Source organism: Neolamprologus multifasciatus, chromosome 9 (genome assembly GCF_963576455.1).
Source record: "Neolamprologus multifasciatus chromosome 9, fNeoMul1.2, whole genome shotgun sequence".
Lineage (NCBI taxonomy): Eukaryota > Metazoa > Chordata > Actinopteri > Cichliformes > Cichlidae > Neolamprologus > Neolamprologus multifasciatus.
The window spans coordinates 16,624,500-16,644,728 of record NC_140447.1 but is presented as its reverse complement, the minus strand read 5'-3'; the positions used below and the strand labels follow the sequence as shown (position 1 = coordinate 16,644,728).

Genomic DNA, 20,229 nt, shown 5'->3' with positions numbered 1-20,229 from the left:
CAAAATGCATTTTTTAGGATTGAACCAGACGTGCACAATCAGCTTGGCTTGTTTCACAGCATGACTACGAGAAGCTTCTGTTGCAGTTTCCATAAAAAAATGCATTTCAAAGTTTAAAGGTAAAATCATGAGCTACTCCTTACACATTAACAATCCAATAATAATAATAATAATAATAATAATAATAATAATAATAATAATACACCAGCCACAGGCCCATTTCTATGCAAAGATAAACGGCACTTAAAACTCTTTTAAGCTAATTGTGGGTTTTATAACTCATAGTTTCATTAAAATGATACTTTAGTCCACTGACAAGTTGTTTGTTGAAAGCCAGACTCTGTTTATAGCTTTGAGTGCAATGCCATACCTTATTAATACACAAACGTGTATCCTGCCCAGCGTTACATTTGTTTATAATACATCAGTTGTGAAATTCTGCACAGATTATAAACCTTACAACTTCAAATTCATAGGCATCCACACATAGCTGAGTTTTCTGTGTAGTGCTTGATACACCTGATGTGTAAGTGCAAAAAACACCAAGGAGTCATAGAAACAAGGGGATTTGCTTAGTGTTAGAGGGGGGGGGGGGGGGGGGGGAGCAGGGGAAAAACTGCTGCACATGCTTGTCTTGGCCAGCCTGCGGTTTATTGTAAAACACAAGAACATTGTGCCTCCCCTGGTGGAAAAGTAAGCCTGTCCGGGTAGAGGGGGGTAAACACACCCAGGTCTACTGTTTCCACATGTGCCATAGCTACCAGTAAAAAAAATGACCAGATGACAAAAGACAAAACGTGCCTGTTTCCATTATGGAATTCAGTCTGTGTTGCAGGAGAGAGCGGGGAAACAGTGACGACAAGTTCGCGGCTTGGCTTTCTAGTTATAACCCCCCCACCACCTCAGAAAAAGAAAAAAAAAGAAGAAGAAGACAGAGAGCCACCTGTGAACAGCCAGACCTGAGAAATGAGGCCCAAAGATGAGGTAGATCTGATGTAAGTTAATGCGGTTTTGAACAAAATCACTTCCCAGGCTGAAATCACAAAACGCTAATGACGAGCCAATCAAAGATCAGGTGGTATAACTAATAAATGACGTCACGATCATTATAAACTCATTGTCAAAATCAATAAATATAAAGAAAACGTTCATCTGAAATCATTTTGTGCGTTTTAGAGTCTCATAGTATTAAGTTTACTTTCTGTGCGCATCACTGGAGAAAGAAATATGCACGCACTGCCCCGGAAGCGCACAGAGGTCTCGCCATGAGGCGGTGTGGGCTGTTTCCAAAGTTAGGAGAGGCGTGGCCAGGGGCGGCTCTCTGGAAGCCCAGCCAAGTTTAGGATAAAATGTGGATAAGTGATGCTTTGGCGGCTTTGGTGCAAAAATCCTGAAAGAAGAAAGACCGACCTCCTTTTTCTTCTTCTTCTCTTTCCCCCCCCAAACTGATGAAAACCGAATGAAGCTACCACATCACATCTTTGATTTACGTGCTATGGCAGCCAGCGACAATCATCACACCGCTCCACCTGAGCTCTGCAACACAAACTGAAGGCGGATTTTTTCCCTAATTCTTGCTGCACAAGTTTCATCACAGCCAGATCTCTGTCAGAACCCGAGGAGTGGGCTTCATTCCAATTCATTAAAGGTAAATTATTTCCAAAGTCTGCACTAAATCACACCACTCCATTTCTGTTTTAATATGCATTACTGTTCACATTTTCCATTAGATATTGGCTCGTTATATCAGCTTCTGTCAGCATCCTTGCTTGCACACACACTTTCAGCGAGAGCCTGTGTTTATACAGGCTTGGTAAAAGCAAAAGCTACATTATTCACCATCCTGTACCCTTAACTGCATTCATTGCAGCTGTGCTGTTTACTGTGATTTGTAATGCTGTGTTCTTTCCTTCTAAAGCTTCCCTTTTATTGTTTGGATTTAGGGGGAAAGTTGTAAAAATTGATTTCTTTAATCCAGGCTTAATCCAAACTAGTCATTCCCAGCCTGCCAGCTTACCCTCAGTGAACCCCATTAGCTTACCTGTGGCAGCGCACCAGACTAAGTGCCTGCAAGCCAACACACTGTCCTCACCAAGTTCAATATTGACCCAAGTTATTCAGCAAATTTGATACAGGACTCCAACTGCAAAGCTTCCAATTATCATTTCTTTCTCTCCCCCTCTCTCTCCTTCAGGGTCCTTGTCAGCTGACATTGTAGACAAAGTGTGTCTGTGCTGGCACAAAAACATTTTTCAACCCTATCCATCCTGCTCGAGTTTATCGTTATCACCAGCGTGTCCAAGGATGAGGCTTGGGTCCCTGCACCGGCTGAGAGGCGTGTCCTTGCTCCTGCTGCTCCAGACGACGACGTCCATGGTGATGCTTCCAAACTCCACAGGCTGGGAGCAGATTTTGGACAAGTATCTGGACGAGGACGGCGACTGGTGGGAGGCCAAACAGAGGGGGAAGAGGGCCATTACTGATAGCGACGCTCAGCTCATCCTGGACCTTCACAACAAGCTCAGAGGCCAAGTTTACCCTCCTGCTTCCAACATGGAGTACATGGTAGGTGGAGGTGTTGTCTGTGCGTCTTCAGTGATTCATAGTTCATGAAGTTAAGGCATGTTTTGACCCTTTTCTGAACTCTTGCACATTTGTGGCCCATATAGCTTAGTGAAATGACCCAGTCACCAGACTGCCTGGCGTTTGTCCCACTTGGCTCACACTTGCAGCATGCCAGCATCTAAGCACCCTCACACATGAGCCCAAACACAAAGAGACACACACACGCTTAACTTTGTACCCACGTGACTTTGGTCATTTTTGCCAGAAGCGAAGAATTCTCACCACCTTGCCAATGATCACATTTCTCCAATGTTTTTTTTTTTTCTGTTGTTTTCTTTTACTCATGGTAAGAGATTTGTTTGACTTTATCCTTTGGCCATCACGTGTATGTACAGTGCCAGATCACTTTTCACAGTGCAATTAGAATCTGAGCACGGCACCGGGGCTCGATTTACCAGCTGCCCCTGCCCCCACTCCCCTCACTAAACACACACGGGGGATAGCACACCTTCTGAAACTTAGCAATCCACAAATCTGAAACTTTTCCAGAAGCACTACGTGTGTAGGCGCAGCTTGACCCCTACAGCACATAGCCTGCAATAGTTAAAAGGGTAAAAATCAATGCAATGTGCAGAAAGTAATGAGATTTTATCATCTTTTCATCCACGCTTAAAGAGCTATGGAACAAAAGGCAGTATTATTCTGTGGTAAAGGCAAATAAACAGTTCCTGCTGGGGGCAGTTGCTGGACTGTGTAATTGTATAATTGAGAGGTTGGACTTGAGGACCTCTAGTGTGTGTGTGTGTGTGTGTGTGTGTGTTATAGGTATGTGTATGTGAGACGCTCAGCCTAGCTGGCTTTTGGTTAAGGCCCACGCTAGTGGAGAAATGCTGAGCCAGCAGCACACAGCTCTTTTCTACTGTCTCCTGTTACACTTGGCTGTTTTTTTTTTTTCTTAGCTGCAGGGGCACCCAGGGGTGAAATATGGAAAGGCAAGCAACAAGAGTACGTGAGGTGAAGGGGAATGAAAGTTAGCAAGAAATGCAAGATGAAGTGAAATAGAGGTGTAAAAAAAAAAAAAACCTCATAAAAGAGTTTTTTAAATGGGAAGAGGAGGCAGCGTGAGACAGATGGAGGGAGAGAAAGCATCGCAAAACAGGTGTCAAAGTAACTGAAGTGAAGATGAGAAAAGAGGAAATGAGCAAAAAGGAAAAAAGGAAAAAAAAAAAAAAGGGGCACGCAGTTAGGAGAGACGGCAGCATGCAAGAATAGGTACTGAAATCTCATGTGCAGTTTTGTAGATGTCAGTGTGTTTCAGACAAAAGCTGTTCAGGTCATATGTAGAGCAGGTCTTTTGGTGATTTTTAGCGCTTTATTTTTAAAAGGGTGCTCCGTATTCCTCCGATTTTCCTTTGGTCCGTGTTGAACTGCTGTCACCTTTCAGAAACCTCACAGCTTCACTGTACTGGAAGACTTCATAGACATGCTCTCCTGCTCTCCTGACACACTCAGGCATGCAGACACACACACACACACACACACACAACAGACATCCGCACACATAACCATTTGCCCATCAGCTCTGTTATTGTCTGCCATTGTATTAAACCACAACCCGAGTGACCCTCTGTGGCAATCATGACAGAGACTCAGAGATAACATCAATTCAAATCCCCCTCTTTCCTCCCAGTTATCGGCTTCTTTTTCTTGCCCTCCCTCTCTCTCTCTTTCTGCCTCCCCTCTCCCTTATCCCTGTGGCTCCGTTCCCATTCTGTCATTATCCAAGACAGAGGCCCAAAAAATTCCCCGGATAAGCATTCACACTCTGTAGCGGTCCACAAAGCTTCGGTAGGAGGACTGTGTTTCTGCCGCTCACTCAAATGTTGACCCTGCAGGTATAAACAGAGACGTGTCAGCGTTTGAAGCCCTGTAAGACAAACAAATGGCATCCTGGGAGAAAGAGCCCCACCTGCCTTGATGTTTAACTTGGCTCTGCTGGTCTGCGCTCAGGTCTGAGGTTACAGTGATGTTAGCAATGGATGATAAATGAACGGATGAATCAAGAGCTCTATTGCCAAATGTCGAGCCTTTTAAATCATTGATGCGTAATGTGTTTAAAAAACCAAAGAAGCACAATAACAAAACAATTAAAAAAAAAAATCAGGATAATACATTTTCACTGGGTTAATGTCTACGGCTATATGGACGAGCATCTGATGCAAGGTTTCTTGCACTGGATGGTTCAGAAGTCATACACCAGCCCGGAGATGAATTCCCTCCAGTGTGTGTGTGTGTCTGTTTTTTTTTTTTTTTTTTTTTTTTTTATTACAGGTTTGCTCAATCACAAGGCGTGGGGAAGAGAGCATCTGCCAGAGCTGCTTAAAGCACATCCAGTAAATCCTATGTACAATAATTTGGAACAATCCACCCTGAATTACTTATAATTAAACTCCTGCAAAGCCTAAAAGACAAAATAACAGAAAATATGCTCTCTTAGGACCTCACCTGCACTGGTTGCCGAAAACAAGTGGCACTCTTGTTGGAGTCCAAATAGCATTGTCTATAAAAACATTTAAGGAGCTATGACCACAGCCTGCAGTGGCACTGTTTGGTGACAGAGATAGACAGGTTTGGAGAGCATCCCCTGTGTTTGATTGTCTTTGGCATTCCCTTTTTTTTTTTCCGCCTGTCCCATTTGGTTCTTTAGCCGTCAGAATTGTTGTCTGAAGACCAACAAGGATACCCAATGGATTTATTTTGCCAAATGGATCATCATGGCATTGCCGTATTGGTCCATTTGATCGACCTTTGTTTTTATTATTTATTTTATTTTCAGTTGTTACAGACATGAGTGAGGGATAGGAAAGGGAGAAAGAAAGAGGAAGGAAAAGAAAAACAGAAGGGGAGAGGGACAGTGAGAAAGGGGGGAAGAAAAAATATCTCCGGGATCACCTGTTGAGAGAAAAAGAATAGAAAACAAGCAAAAAAAACAAAACAATGCAACATACTATACACAACACCATCGCATTAATCTAGCTAAGTGTAAACAGCAGTAAATACTAAATATTGAATGTTGTTGTGCAGCACGCAGGACAGACAGCGCACAATGTGCTTTGAAGTAGCAGCCAAGAAAGGTGTGATTTAAGTCTACGAACAGTGAACACCCATGTGCACACCTGTGTGGATCGGCGCGCTTGTATTCAAATGGTTTCCCCATGTAATGGTCTGCTAGAGGATGTAGAGAGCCATAGCCCTGTCCCCCAGGGCATGAAGCAGGCATGGAGGAGATCCAGGCCCCAGACATCCAGAGGCCCCAGAGTGCAAGAGCCCAAGGAGGACCACCGGAGGGGCATCCGTGCCACCTTCATGGGAAGGGCTGAGGATCCCCAGATGAGGGGTCACCCAGTAGCCACCGGGCAGAAGCTAGAGGGGGCTGCACCGGCGTGCCCGCCGGCGTCTTTGGCATTCCCTGACCTATTGAAAATACTTTCCGATTCCTTTTTGTGAAACTTGAGCCGTTACGCTTATTGGCACATCCTTCAAACCACCTGTTCAGAGGATGTTTTTTGGGGGGTGGGGGGATTTACGGAGGTCATCCAAGTGCTCTTTTATCCTCTAGACAATGCCATGAACTGAGGCCAACATTCCCCTACGCTGACTTAAAACACTTTGGCCTTCCATCCAGTCCTGACTTATCAGCCTTTTTTAAAAAGTCTGTAGAACCTCTGAAAGTCATCCCTCACTGCCTCCTCCAACGCCTGTCATGCGTTTCGAGCTACGGTTTGGCCAGCTCGCAATTCCGTCTGTTGAAACGGCTTCCTGTCATTTGGTTAATCTGCAAAACACTGGCTGCGTTAACTCCTTCTGTAATTTTGCAAATGCGATTTTCTCACCCAGCAATGATTTGCTTTGCATTGTTGCTCAAACCATGCCCCCTGTTACAGCACAATAATAGGGAGATAATGGTGTTTGCTCGGCGACAACATTCAAACAGTGGTCAGCCCCGGGAACTTTGATATGAGCTGGTGGGAGCTAGAATGCACTGCATGAATAATTGCACGCCATCTCAAGCTGCATATATTGCTGTGGGAGTCCAAAGCTCTCAGTACACTTGCTTAATATAATGCCAAGATTATAAACATTGCTCTTCCTGCAAATGCTCACTATGAATGGGTTGCAATTTCACTTTTCATAAATATTTCGGGGAATGTCATCATAAAACTTTTCGGACCATTGACTCCAATGACGACTCAGTAATGTGTGATAGAATAAAGAATGGCATGGGTATAAAAATGAGCAGAGACACATTTACACAAACTGAGGATACACATCTTTCCTTTAATTTGTCTTATTATTTTTCCCTTGTTGTTGACTATTGTTGCTATACCGTTAAGATTTGTATTGCTGTAAATTAAGTTACCTATTTGCATCCCATTGTTCTCACCAAATCATATCACGCCTTCTGTTTTCATTTCCCCAGCTTTGGTATCCCAATTCCCATGTCTGTTCCCTGATTTTCAGTATTATTCAGCATGCACCATTGATTATGAGCAGGAAACCCACACTTGCAAAGGAAGTAGCCCTCTGGGCCTTTGGAATAGAATCAGAAAAAAAAAAAACTGCCACAAATGAAGTGTTAAGCGAAATAAACAATGCAGTGTGCACGGCGCTGAAAGACTCAAGCAGAGGAGGTGTTTTTCTTTACGGCCCCGCGGAACTGTGGTCGAAGTGGGTGGTGGGTGGTGGGTGGGGTGGTTCGCGGTTACAAGGCCTCCCCTGCTGGGCGAACTGTGCAAACAGCAGCAGCTTGACAAGCCAGCTGTACTCTGTACAGACTCAACAGCTGAAAAATATGTCTCGGTCAACACTTTCTCAACCTGCTTTAAATGCAACTTTTCAGGACAGTGGAATGAGTTTCTCAGCTGGACGGTGCCGCTAATTTTATCATTATTTAAGACGTGCCTCGAGATCATCGCACATCACGTCTCTGTGATACAAACTGTAATCTCCAAGAGCTCCGAGAAGCTGCAGCCAGAATTTTGGGTTCTTTTTCAGGCTTGAAGCCTATTGTAGTTGCTGTTACAGTAAAATGTTTTAAGACACAGAACCACCAATTTAGCACTGCATACTGCATTTCAGTCTGCTTATCAGTCTGGTTTTTTTGCACAAGGATGTCATTCTTTGAGAAGCATCAAAGGGAAAATATGCAGATATAAATCAAACTAGAGATGACTGGTCTCCATTATCCTGCCAAAAAAAGGGATACGCAACAGATAAGGCAACACCGACATTTATTTGCGGCTCACTGCAAGCAGAGGTCACGTCTGAGCGCAGATAGGGTTTCAGGTAAACAAATTCTCATTCCTGTTTTAGCCCCGCATCTGTCACTCAACATCTGACCTTATTGTACAGGAACGACCACAGGCAACTGCAGGAGAGGTTGCTGTAACTCTGCATCCTTCTATTGACGATGAATTTTTATGTGTTTGTTCAGTTATGTAACCTTCCCACAAGGCTCTGTTTTAAAAACTGACATTCCGCTCTGCAGTATTACGTTGGCGTCGCTGATTTTTAACAAACGCATTTAACGGGAAGAAACAGCTGAAGAAACTGCTCGGAGTTAAGAGTTAATTTGCAGCACTGCCAGACATCCTGTTGCTAAGTAGGTGTGCGGGGCAGTTGTTTCTAGAGGGACGGACAGTGGAGGTGGTTGGTGGAAGTTGATGGAGGTTATTTTAGTATGGTTAGTGGATGATATTTCAGTGAAGGTAAGCTGAATTCCAGGCCCCAATGTGTGAAATGCAAATATTTCTGACAGCTTCACCCATATACTACTAATACACGCGCTCACACCCACTAACGCACATCAACTAATTGACTTTCTGGCAGAAACCTGTTATATAAGTCATCCCACACTGGAACTGGGAGTAAACGAACACACGCCGTCCTTCAGAGGAAGTACAGTTGGTGTTTTTCTAGCATTTTTATAGTAGAATATAGGTCAGCAGGGAGGAAGGACACTCTTTGCATTCCCAGAAAACCCCAGAATGGGAATACGATCCCTTAGTATCCAACCAGAGCTAAACTTGACTGAGAGGGCAACTCACAGAGGGAAAGTGAAACAAAAGCATGCACCCAGTCATCTCACTAGAGACATATGGAAGTTATTACTAAAAAAAACCCTTTTTTTAAAAACTTCCACGACTTCCAAAACTTCCAACTTCCAAGAAAAGTCAGCTGAGTCGAAGTAGGAAAGGCAAAAAGCTTTACTGCAGCAGCAGCAGCTCCTAGTTTCTCTTCCTTATCATCATAGGTTGAAATGGTGTGCTATTTCCCCTCATGTTACTGACCACAGAGCAGTGTTTCTCTAAGCTCCTTTACCCTATAACACATTGAACTGGTTTATATGCATTTTATCACCATTTTGTTACTTTTATAATCCAGGAAACTCATTTCTCCATCTCGCCTCGTGCAGGTGTGGGACACAGAGTTGGAACGTACTGCAGAGGAGTGGGCAGAGACGTGTCTGTGGGAGCACGGTCCCGCCGGCTTGCTGCCGCAGATTGGGCAGAATCTGGGGGCACACTGGGGAAGGTAAATGATCTGTTATTACAGACAGTTTATGCATGTAGACTTTTATGCTATCAAACACTAACATTAAATAAGTTTGGACACTTCAAAAGGTTTTCAAAGTGCTCTGTTGTACTTTAAGTGACCAAGTAAGCTGTAGTATAAAAATCTGGTGATGATCGAGGCTGTTTGGATACAATGAAGTCACTCTCGTGTTTAAACGGATGGTCAGCAACAGTACTCAGGCAGGCTGACATTTAAAGAACGTTCAGTTGATACTAAAGGGCTCGAAGTGTCAAAGGAAAATATCAACGCAACATTACACCACCAGCAGACTGAACTGTTGATAGAAGCAAGGACGGCTCTATGCTTTTGTCTTATTTACACCACCAGTTAACACCAGAAATCAAGACTTATCAGGTCACCATCAATTTTGGCGAGCCTGTGTGAATTGTAGCCTCTGTTTCCTGTTCTTAGCTGACAGGGGTGGCACCCAGTGTGGTCCTCTACTGTTGTAGCCCATCTGCTTCAAGGTTTTGATATGCTGTGCGTTCAGAGATGCTGCTCTGCCTACGATGTTGGTAACAGGTGGTTATTTGAGTTACTGTTGCATTCCTGTCAGCTCAAAGCATCCTGGCTGCTCTTTTCTGACCCCTGGCATCAAACAGGCATTTTTGAACAGAGAACTGCCGCTCACTGGATATTTTCTGGTTTTTGGACCTTTCTTTGCAAACCCTAGAGATAGGGTTGTGTTGGAAAATTCCAGTAGATCAGCAATTTCTGAAATATTCCAAGCAGCCTGTCTGACACGGAAAACCATGCCACATCCAACGTCTCTTAAATCACCCTGTTTCTCTATTCTGATTGGGAGATAAGACATTTGCATTAACAAGCACTTGAACATTCGCAAGTAATAAGGTGGCCGGCGAGTGTACAATATGTTACCCATGACTGGCATTTACCTGCTGCGAATGAGACGTCAAACACACACTGTGGCATATATGCGAGTGGACTCAGACTTAACACAGATTTCTTTGCTCCTTTATTTCACTCAGTCGCCTGCAGAGCTTCAGAAAACAGCGCTGCTTCACACAAGAGATGCTTGTTCTGCATCTAATCATATCACTCCACAGTCGAGATGTCTGCTTAATTCTAATCAGATTAACTGGCAACACCTGGTGCCAGATCAGTGTCCTTGGTTACTGAGCACAAATGTTGATTTTCAGTTAGAGCACTTTGTTTGCCAGTGGATGATAACTATAGGTGGCATTACATTGGTTTATCAAGTGTGCTTGTGTCAAAACAAATCAAGCACTCCTTATCTAATGCTCGGCTCTATATATATATATATATATATATATATATATATATATATATATATATATATATATATATATATATATATATATATATATATATATATATATATATATGACATAACTGAATATCCGAGCACTGACAGCTTATACAGTATATTACAAGACTTAAAAAGACAGTTGTAGTGAGCAGTGAAGAGCTTAATGCCAACATCTACACCAAAGGACTCATAAGACACAAGATATGTTGCTTGGAACATTATAATCATAGATGTGCTTACTGATCTCTCCAGGTATCGTCCACCCACGTCCCATGTTCAGGCTTGGTATGATGAAGTGAAAGACTACTCCTTCCCTTACCCTCAAGAATGTAATCCCTACTGTCCCTTCAAGTGCTCTGGCCCAGTTTGCACACATTACACACAGGTAGCTATGGATCACGACTTCTGGAAACCTTACAAAGGTGCAATGAGAACATCTAAGTCATCTGTTTCTGCTTCTCCGTATTGTCCTTCTTTTGTAGCTTGTCTGGGCTACCAGCAGTCGAATTGGCTGTGCGATCAACATGTGTTACAACATGAACGTGTGGGGGCAGATCTGGGCCAAAGCCGTCTATCTTGTCTGCAACTATTCACCGAAGTAAGCAGATATGTTGTGTACCAGCACTGTGAAGAGTCAATTATAGTGTCAGGCTGTTTTGATGTGACATCACAGGGATCGCTTGTAGTTGAAGCAGTTCTGGTTTGTCTGTGTTCAGTAGTTTTTGTTTGATGTTTCATGTGCACAGGGGAAACTGGTGGGGCCATGCACCTTACAAACATGGGACCCCGTGCTCTTCTTGTCCCCCCAGCTATGGAGGAGGATGCAAAGACAACCTCTGCTACAAAGGTAAGAAAAAGCCACACATAGAGAGAGGGAGACAGAGGTTGATGAAAATAACTCATTATCATGCCTTGATTTCTGTTTTATTTAAGGGCAAGATGACAATTCATATCCACTGCAAGAGGAAACTGAAGAGAACAACTTTATTGAACCAGAGGTCCCCCGTACCACAAATCCCCGGGCTCGGGCCTCCAGACCTCAGCCTCCCAGTTTCCCCGCTCCAGCCCCTACGCAGCCCCCCGCAGAGGACCTGCAGAAGAATGAAATGGTCAACACACAGCAGATGTGTAAGCTGCCATTTGACTGTTTATTTTGGATCTAGTTTCCTCTCGAAATGGGGGGTGTACAATATGGTTTTAGGTCTGGGAGGCACAGAGAGTGGAAGTGGAGGACAATATGTGCTGCAAAAGGAAAAGAAACCTCTAGCTGCTTGCTCAGTATTGAGCTAGCGATGCTGAATAATAAGTGCAAAAAGCAGACTTTGACCTTAAATAATTTTCTTGCAATTTATCTTAAATTGCTTTGATGCTGTATAGTCCTTATCTGTCATCTCCCTGATTAACCCTTGCACTTTATGGAGTCTACTCAATATTGCAAGTCACTCTTTGGAGCAGAGAGGGGAGATCTATTTTAGCATGAGCCCCTGAGTGTGTGTTTGTTTTTGGCTTGCTGAGAAGGGTTGAGGGGTGAGAGCGGCTCGCTGTGGTTTTTAAATGGCTTCCTCTCTGCAGCACATTAGGGCCTGTGCTTGTAAGATGAGACACATCCTCTAGTTTTGCTGACCACCCTGAACCTGAATTCTTGTCTTTTATTCTTGAAGCGTCGCCACTTGAGTCTTTTAGGAACTAGTCATCTGCATCAGAGCCGCTAGTTCACACATGCTGTTTCCTGCAGGAGAACTCAAAGACCTCTGTGTTTATGTGTTACAGCCCAGCTAGTGACCTGTGACACTAAGCTTCGGGATCAGTGCAAAGGAACAACATGCAATAGGTACAGTGATGGTGAAGCATTAATAGGGTGCGGTGCAGAATGTACAGTTCACATATTCACATGGTTATTTTTGCATTGACACACAGATACGAGTGCCCAGCTGGATGCCTAGATGCTACAGGAAAAGTAGTTGGCACAGTGTACTATGAAATGGTGAGTGCACATGTAGCTAGTGTACTCTGAGGGAAGATTAAAAAAGATTTGGACGCTTCAGTGTTTTTTCATGAGGTGTGCAAGATGAAGCTTTGGGGAAAAAGATATTTTATACTTTGAGGATACGTCTTAGTGCTTATTTATCCACATTCCTTACTAAATACAGTATAAATGGTTTCTCTTTGTATCTCTTTTATTGCAGCAATCCAGTGTGTGCAGAGCTGGTCTGCATGCTGGTGTCATAGATAATGATGGAGGATGGATGGATGTAACAAGGCAAGGAAGAAAGGACTTTTTTATCAAATCCTACAAGAATGGCGTCCAGTCACTTGGGTGAGACGGCAATGAATTTACACCAATGACAACTGATAGTTAAATATAATGAAAGTGAATAGAAATAATAACATCTAATGTTGCTGTATTCATTTTCCCCTTGACAGAAAATATCAAAGTGCTAACTCCTTCACAGTCTCCAGAGTGACAGGTTAGTCTGTCGCGCTGTGCATGTAGATATGTTGTCATTTGTTTCCAGCTTCTCATTATGGGCTTTGCCGACACTCGCTGTGTTTCCTTCTTACAGTCAAAGCCATCACATGTGAAACCACAGTTGCACAACTGTGTCCATACGAAAGGCCTGTAAAACACTGTCCAAGGTATGCACCTCCCTGTATCGCACACTCTCTCTGGTTATCAGAGCTGCCTAGCATCATGTCTGTTCATCATTCGTCTTAGGTTATACTGCCCGAGAAACTGCGTAGAAGAGAATCCTCACATATCCAGAGTGATCGGTACCAGAATATACTCTGATGTAAGTTCTTGTTTTTGAAGCTGAACTTGTCAGACACTAATTCACACTACTTTGGGCTGTCAGCATTTTAGAGACAGAAATGAATGAACATTTCTGACATGTTTGCCTTCCTCTTGCATGCTCCTGTAGAAGTCCAGTATATGTCGAGCGGCGGTCCACGCCGGAGTGATCAGGAACGATGTGGGTGGTTACATTGATGTGATGCCAGTGGACAAGCGAAAACACTACATCGCCTCGTACCAGAATGGCATTTCCTCAGAGAGGTATTGGATGACTAACCTCACAATCTTATAAGAGGGGAAAATAAATAATAAAATAAATAAATATATATGTATGTATAGATAGATAGATAGATAGATAGATGGAAAATAGTTATATATATACACAATAAAAGAAGGACAAGATAAATAATGCATAACAGTATCCTATCTCTGTTTTATAATACCAATATAGATATATTGTTTGGGGGGTTTATTGGTCCTGTGTCAGCATTCAGCCTTAACACATGACAGGAAAGTGAAGAGGTTAATGCACTTGCACCCAGAGTGGAGCAGTAAGAAATCAATGCCTCTCAGGTATCCACTCTCCTCTCCTTGTGGACCTAATCATTTCAAGATGCAGGCAGTTACATCCTATATGCAGAGCACGTGGTAGAGTCATTTGCATTCTTGTAGTTTAAAATAATGAATTGCTTGGCAATTAGTGTACACAAGAGGAGTGCATCTTCGTGTAGTTCTAGACGTGGTTTGCTTTCTGGTAGTAGGTCAAAAAGGACGACCAATAGACAAGGATTTAAAGCTTAATATAGTTAAACAGAAAAATGAAAAAGGACAGAAATAAAAAGTTAATGACTAAACATTAACATTCCTCAGTTACATTAACTAAAAGTTAATGTAACTGAGGAAAAAGGGTCTTGTTACCATTTATCTCAAAGGGGGTCAATACTGAATCAGATTTTAGACAATTTTTTGCTTGGTCCTAACAGGAAAGTGGATGAATTAATGCAAATCAGGTTGAGGAAAGAAGCTGCAAGGATTTATGAAGGATTTATGTGTAAAACATCTCATTTGTTTGGTAGAAACGTATCTGGTTACTTGTACGGTCACTTGTAATCTAAATTAATCTGTGAAATGGCGTTCGATTGCTCTAATTTGCTACATGGTATAGAAAGAGAAGTCGTCATCACCGACAAGCTGACTTGCTGCATTTGAAGTTGCTGTGTTGCTGAATATTTATTAAATATAATACAGCTGAAAAGTAGCCAGCATCACAAAAGCTAAATAGATGAAATATATGTAGCACAGACATCAAATATCTGCAAAGAAATTTCTGTCTGTGTTTGTTTCTTTGTCTCTCAACTCCTCTTGAACCGACAGGAGTTGAGCGACCAAACTTTGCACACAGGTTTATCTTAGTCCTCTGAAGGTTCTTACCTATATCAAATATTATGACATCATCATGTTGCCTAGCAATTAACGAAAATATCAGTTTCAGCAATTATGCAACGATAAAATCTTGTAAAAACATTGTGTCATTTTAATTTCATAACAAAAACATCATATTTATATCCATAAAAGTTAAATTAGGTGTGATATGTTATAATGCCGTCACATTGCTTGGCAGTCAGCTAACAATGGGCTGGAATGGCCTGTTTGTAATCTTTTGTTCACCCACAATGCTGGTTGCTAATGCTTACATCCGCATTAGCAACCAGCAATAGTAAGAAGCTGAAATCTTTAGCATATAAAGAACATCTAGCGTCTGTTTTTGTCTCCCCCTTCTGGCAGCAAGAATAATTACATAAACACGGCTGACAATAGTTAATAACTTATTATTAACATCTTTTTTAGACTGTAATTCTTTCTCTGAACAAGTTCCTTTTCTGTCTAGAGCACCAGAAACTTTCCTTTTCTTTGGTTTCTACCACACGCCTAGCTGATATATTCTTCTCCATCCTGCTCTGTGGTTTCTCCCTTCTTTAGTTTTGGCAAACCAGTTATTTTTTGATAATACAAAATTCATCTCTACTGGAGTGCCAGCAGGGGAATGTCACCACAGATGCCAGATTCAAAACTCTGGTATACTGGAAAATACACATCCATTTACATGGCTCTGATTGGTTTAATCAGCACTGTGAACCCACTTGGCGAGTGCTTGGATGTAACAGCTGGTCATGTATATGTAACAGCTTCTCCAGCTTTAACAATGCCACGGCCAAGGACAGCAATATACATAAGATGAAACGCCTCAGCTAGTTTGCAAATAGAGCACTTCATCGTCGACATAGGGGTGTACATCTGCTTATACTGCCCCGACATTTTTCATTTGTCTAATCCGACGAAGAGGGTTGAGAGTAGATTACCTTGTTTGGTGCCATGTGCTAACACAGAGTAGGAAACAAGAGATATCACTGGTTTTTACGGTGGCTGTTGGAATGTTAAGAAGCTTAAAGCGGCCTATAAAGTACTCAAACAAATTCAAATCTGTGCTGTGTAACGCTGTCTTCTGAATGTAGAAGAATCAGCAGACGTGATCTTTGAGTCTGAAGACTCAAAGTGTCTCTGATATAAAATTAGAGATTGCTGTTATTAAATTCTCCTGCAAGCCAAGGTATTGCTATGCTAATAAGGTGAAAGCTTGTGTTGAATTTATGCTGCACCACCTTGCAACAATATTAAGGCCACAGGTTCATACCAGCCACTCTTCAAAGTGACCTAGATACAGTGTAGTCTGTTCCAGTTTTTAAGAGAAATTAAATTGCACCTACTGAGGTCTGCAGAATCACTACACTTCCCATGACCTATGTAGAGGGGAGACTTGCATTCGCAGCCTCATTCATTCAAAGCCCTTTCCTCCTCCTTTTCATCTCCTTGCTCTTACCATGCCTGTCGCCACTTAATTTATCTTTGTCACTCTGCTAAGATACCTGACGTCTGCCCATCACTTATCTGTCTCCCTTACCTTTACAACATGTCTGTCTTTGCTGGGTGACCACATGAAGTTCCTTGTGTTTGTGTATTAATGGGTGGTTTACCTGTCTTTTTTTTTTTTTTTTCACTGAACTTCAGCCTCCATCTGTTTGTGTCCCGTCTGTCATCAGTGTCAGACAGCACACCGCCACGGACATTTCTCCACAAAACCAGTCGTTTTTCTGTTTGTGTGTGTCTGTCATGTAGGCTGGCACATGTTCTGTATCTGACACATGCAGCACCCAGACTCACTCTCCCTCTTGTTGTTCTCCTTCCCTGCAGCCTTCAAAACCCTCCCGGAGGGAAGGCGTTCCGGGTGTTCGCTGTGATTTGAGAGCCCCAGAGGGCAGCTTCACCAAACAGAAAATCGCACTTGTGCTGTTGAAAAGGTGGTAATCAAGCCATGTTGTCAAACTCAATGACTGAAATGTTTCTGGCTTTGCTACACTACACGGGTTAGAGGTTGTCACTATGGCAACGGACGCCCAGCAACAAAAAAGAAACTTGACATGCACGCAATGAGAACCATGAGTTTTTGTCAGCTTTAGCAGAAAATGTTAAAAACTGTAAATATTGCTGATTACTTTGTTGTACAAATTTGTTAATATAGTATTACACTTGTATTGCCTTTGTAGCAAATATCTGTGTATGAATATTAATTATAGAAATGTATTATATGACCTTATAATGGCACTTCAGAGATAATATCACTTTTATATTAAGTCTGGCACATTTATTGGTGCTTTTGCTACATTTTGTACTTTTGGATTGGGGAAATTTGTTATTCATTTATTTTTGTATGGTTAGACACTATATCATTATAACTTGTAAAGGATGCTGCTATATGTTTTAAGTATTGTTCCTGTGATCACCTGTTCGATAAATTTCTTTGTAATTTTCCAGAAAATGTGGTTTAGTTCATACTGCCTGCAGGTCGGGAAGTATGCTCATCTCTCCGGGGTTCACCATTCACCTTTTATTTAGAATTTTATTTTACTGGATGTCGTTGCTCCAAAGAAAAATGATGCCCAATTAGTAATAGTTTTTGACACTGATTCAGAGAAACAAAAATACATCTTAAAAATCTCATACAGTATGTCGTGCAGTATAAAATATGCTTTCTTTTAAGCTGTAGTCGTTACAAAGGGCAAGCAACTCTATTCTCATCTCTGTTTTCCTTGCATATAGATTTTCCTAACTTGGGATTGTTAGGAAAAGTTCATTTTGCAATAAAACAACAGAATGACCACACATTTTTATTAGCCACTTTCTTCTTCCATTTTAAGTCTGTTAAAGTTAACTTGATTTAAAAAGCTGTTCGCATTATACATTTATATACTCTCACTTGCTATTTCATTAGTTGCACCTTGATTGTACTGAGCTGGACCCCATTTGCCTTCAAAACTGACTCCACTCAACAAGGTGTTGGAAACAATCCTCAGAGTTTTTGGTCCATATTGACACGATAGCATGACGCAGCAGCTGCTAATGTTTTATCTGTGCATCCATGATGCAAATCTCCTGTTTCCCAACATCCCAAAGGTGCTCTAGTGGATTGAGATCTGGTTATGATGGATGCCATTTGAATACCGTGAAATCATTGTCATGTTCAAGAATCCAGTTTGAGATGATGTGCCATGGTGTGTTATCCTGCTGGAAGGAGAAAATGGGTACACTGTGGTCACAAAGGGCTGGAAACGGTCAGCTAAAATACTCAGACTCTTATATTTAAGTGATTCTCATTTGGTTGAGAAAAATCCCCCACACCATCACACCACCACCAGTCTGAACTGGATGTTTTCATGGTGTTTACACCAAATTCAGAGCCCACCATCCAAATATCACAGCCTGTTTAAAGTGTATCCTCAGTTTCTTGTTCTTAGCAGTTTCTGAAACATTCAGACCAACACCTGAGTCCATCATGCACCAACAACCATGACACATTAAAAGTCACTGAAATCCCTTTTCTTCATTCTGATGCTTGATTTGAACGTCACTGGGTCGCCCTAACCGTGTCTACATGCATAAATGAATAGAGCTAATTCATTACATTAATGAGCAGGTGTATATACCTGTTGACTGCACATAGTAGGTTCACCCAACCCAAATTACCCAAATAATATGGAATAAACTTTTGATCCACTGCCCTAAAATTGTAAATGAAAATATATTTTTGAAAAATTAGAAATTGTTCAGACTTGTTTTGGAATACCTCCTCAGTGTCTGCCACCAGGGAGAGAAGCTATCGCTCCTCATTCACTTAGGAGCAACAGTCGAACAAAATGGCCAGTCAATAATAGATTTCACCATATCCATGTCTGGCAGTGTTATGATGTCTCGAGGGCCGCAATAGGTCTTGAATTAAGCCGTCAGTCTTTGTTACTCCCCAGACAAGTGATACTAAATTTTATGGCCTTAATGTACAGCCACCAATGTGACACAGTATACATGGATTTATGTTCAATTAATTGTCTCTGTGCCCGCAGGTCTAATCGTAGGATTCATAATTACATATCTGTGTAAATTAGAAAATGTCAGTGTACAAATAGAAAAATACAGGCAGACCCTCACAAAAACTAACAGTGAAAACATTTAGAGGAGGCCGATTCATGTTTGTAACTTCATTTAGACCATATAATTGCTCCAGAACTAGAGAACAAATAGAGTAAAATAGCACTGAAACATATACTACATCTGCTCACATTTAAATCTAAGCAGCCAGTGTATACCGTGTATAGATGTGTACACATGGATTGTGCATAAGCCACTGTGTATTGAGTTTTACATAATGGCATTATTTATCTTTACTCTGACAAACCATTGCTCTATTCATATTTATATCGATGCTTGCTGCAGTGTTAACACATAAACACATCATGTTTTGATTAATCTTGATCGCTTGCCTGATTGGCCGAGCTCCACAGCTAAAGGGGCAGTAGAGAGACTGATGCAGAAAAGAGAGCCATACATCAGACAGGTGTCAAAATTCACAGTGGGATGGAGTGATAGGTGGCATTCAGAGGCTTGGAAGAATGAAAAGTAAGAGGGTGAGCAGGATGGTGAAAGGGAGGGAAAAATGGGGAAGAGATAGCCTGAAGGTTTGAGACAACGGTCTGAACATCTTAATGATGTGATGACGCTGCAGTCCCAACCGTGGGTAAGTTTTCTGAAGATGTAACTTTCATGAAAGGCTTTGTTGGACAGTTAGCCTATTTATTTAAAAGAAAATCCTCTGTGTCTTCAAATAATTAAAGAAGAGGTGTAACACATTAGTTAAAAGTGATGGATTATTGTGTGCTTTCACATGCAACCCACCGAGACTGCCCACTGGACCCACCAGACAGCCGAGGATGCATTAGGTGCAAACTGACAGAGCGACAGCTATGGGCCCATTAGGACCAAGGAGACTGAGTACCGTGAAGACAGATGGGATGAAAGACAAGCTTGCAGCTAGCAGGGTCTGCATGGTGCCACCAGTGTTTTCAGACTGTCGTTTAAAATAAGGAAGGCCATTAATAACCCCCTCACTCCGCTCTGCTCTGCTGCAGTCTGGCACTTCTTGCGGAGCTAAATGTGGCGCTGCATGGCAGCAGACTGGCAGACTGTGTCAAAGAGACCGCATATACCCGAGGAGAGGGGAAGAGAGAGGATAGACAGGCAGGCAGTGATATGTGTGTGTGTGTGTGTGTTTGTGCATGTGCTGTACATTTGGGTTTAATTGTATGTTTTTACTTACTCACCTGTTTGTTTATGTACAGTGTCTGGCCCAATATAGTTGGATGGGAGTCAGATAGCAGTGATGCAGTCAGGGAAGCCGTCAGCACCGAGGTGAAAAGGTATGGTTGCCAGTGGTAATGACTGGATTCCTTCTTGTCAAGCCTTTACTTTGGCAGACAAACAAAACATAGCATTTGACAGGGAGTGGGCTTTTTTTTTTTTACTCTTATGATCCAAAAATATTACATGTACATAGCCA

At 42.1% G+C, this 20,229-nt stretch overlaps 1 protein-coding gene across 1 annotated transcript; it reads left to right on the top strand.

Moving 5' to 3' along the window:
- The first annotated feature begins 1,295 nt into the window (after nt 1-1,295).
- On the top strand, nt 1,296-18,280 carry LOC146511324 (cysteine-rich secretory protein LCCL domain-containing 1-like). The gene is made up of 15 exons (XM_085172200.1): nt 1,296-1,648; nt 2,195-2,565; nt 9,041-9,159; nt 10,745-10,877; nt 10,975-11,090; nt 11,239-11,339; nt 11,426-11,620; nt 12,263-12,323; nt 12,410-12,476; nt 12,679-12,809; nt 12,917-12,960; nt 13,057-13,129; nt 13,209-13,284; nt 13,414-13,547; nt 16,536-18,280. Exons 2-15 carry the CDS (start codon nt 2,305-2,307, stop codon nt 16,585-16,587), a joined length of 1,563 nt encoding a protein of 520 aa, XP_085028326.1. The 5' UTR covers nt 1,296-1,648; nt 2,195-2,304; the 3' UTR covers nt 16,588-18,280.
- The last annotated feature ends 1,949 nt before the right edge of the window (nt 18,281-20,229 follow it).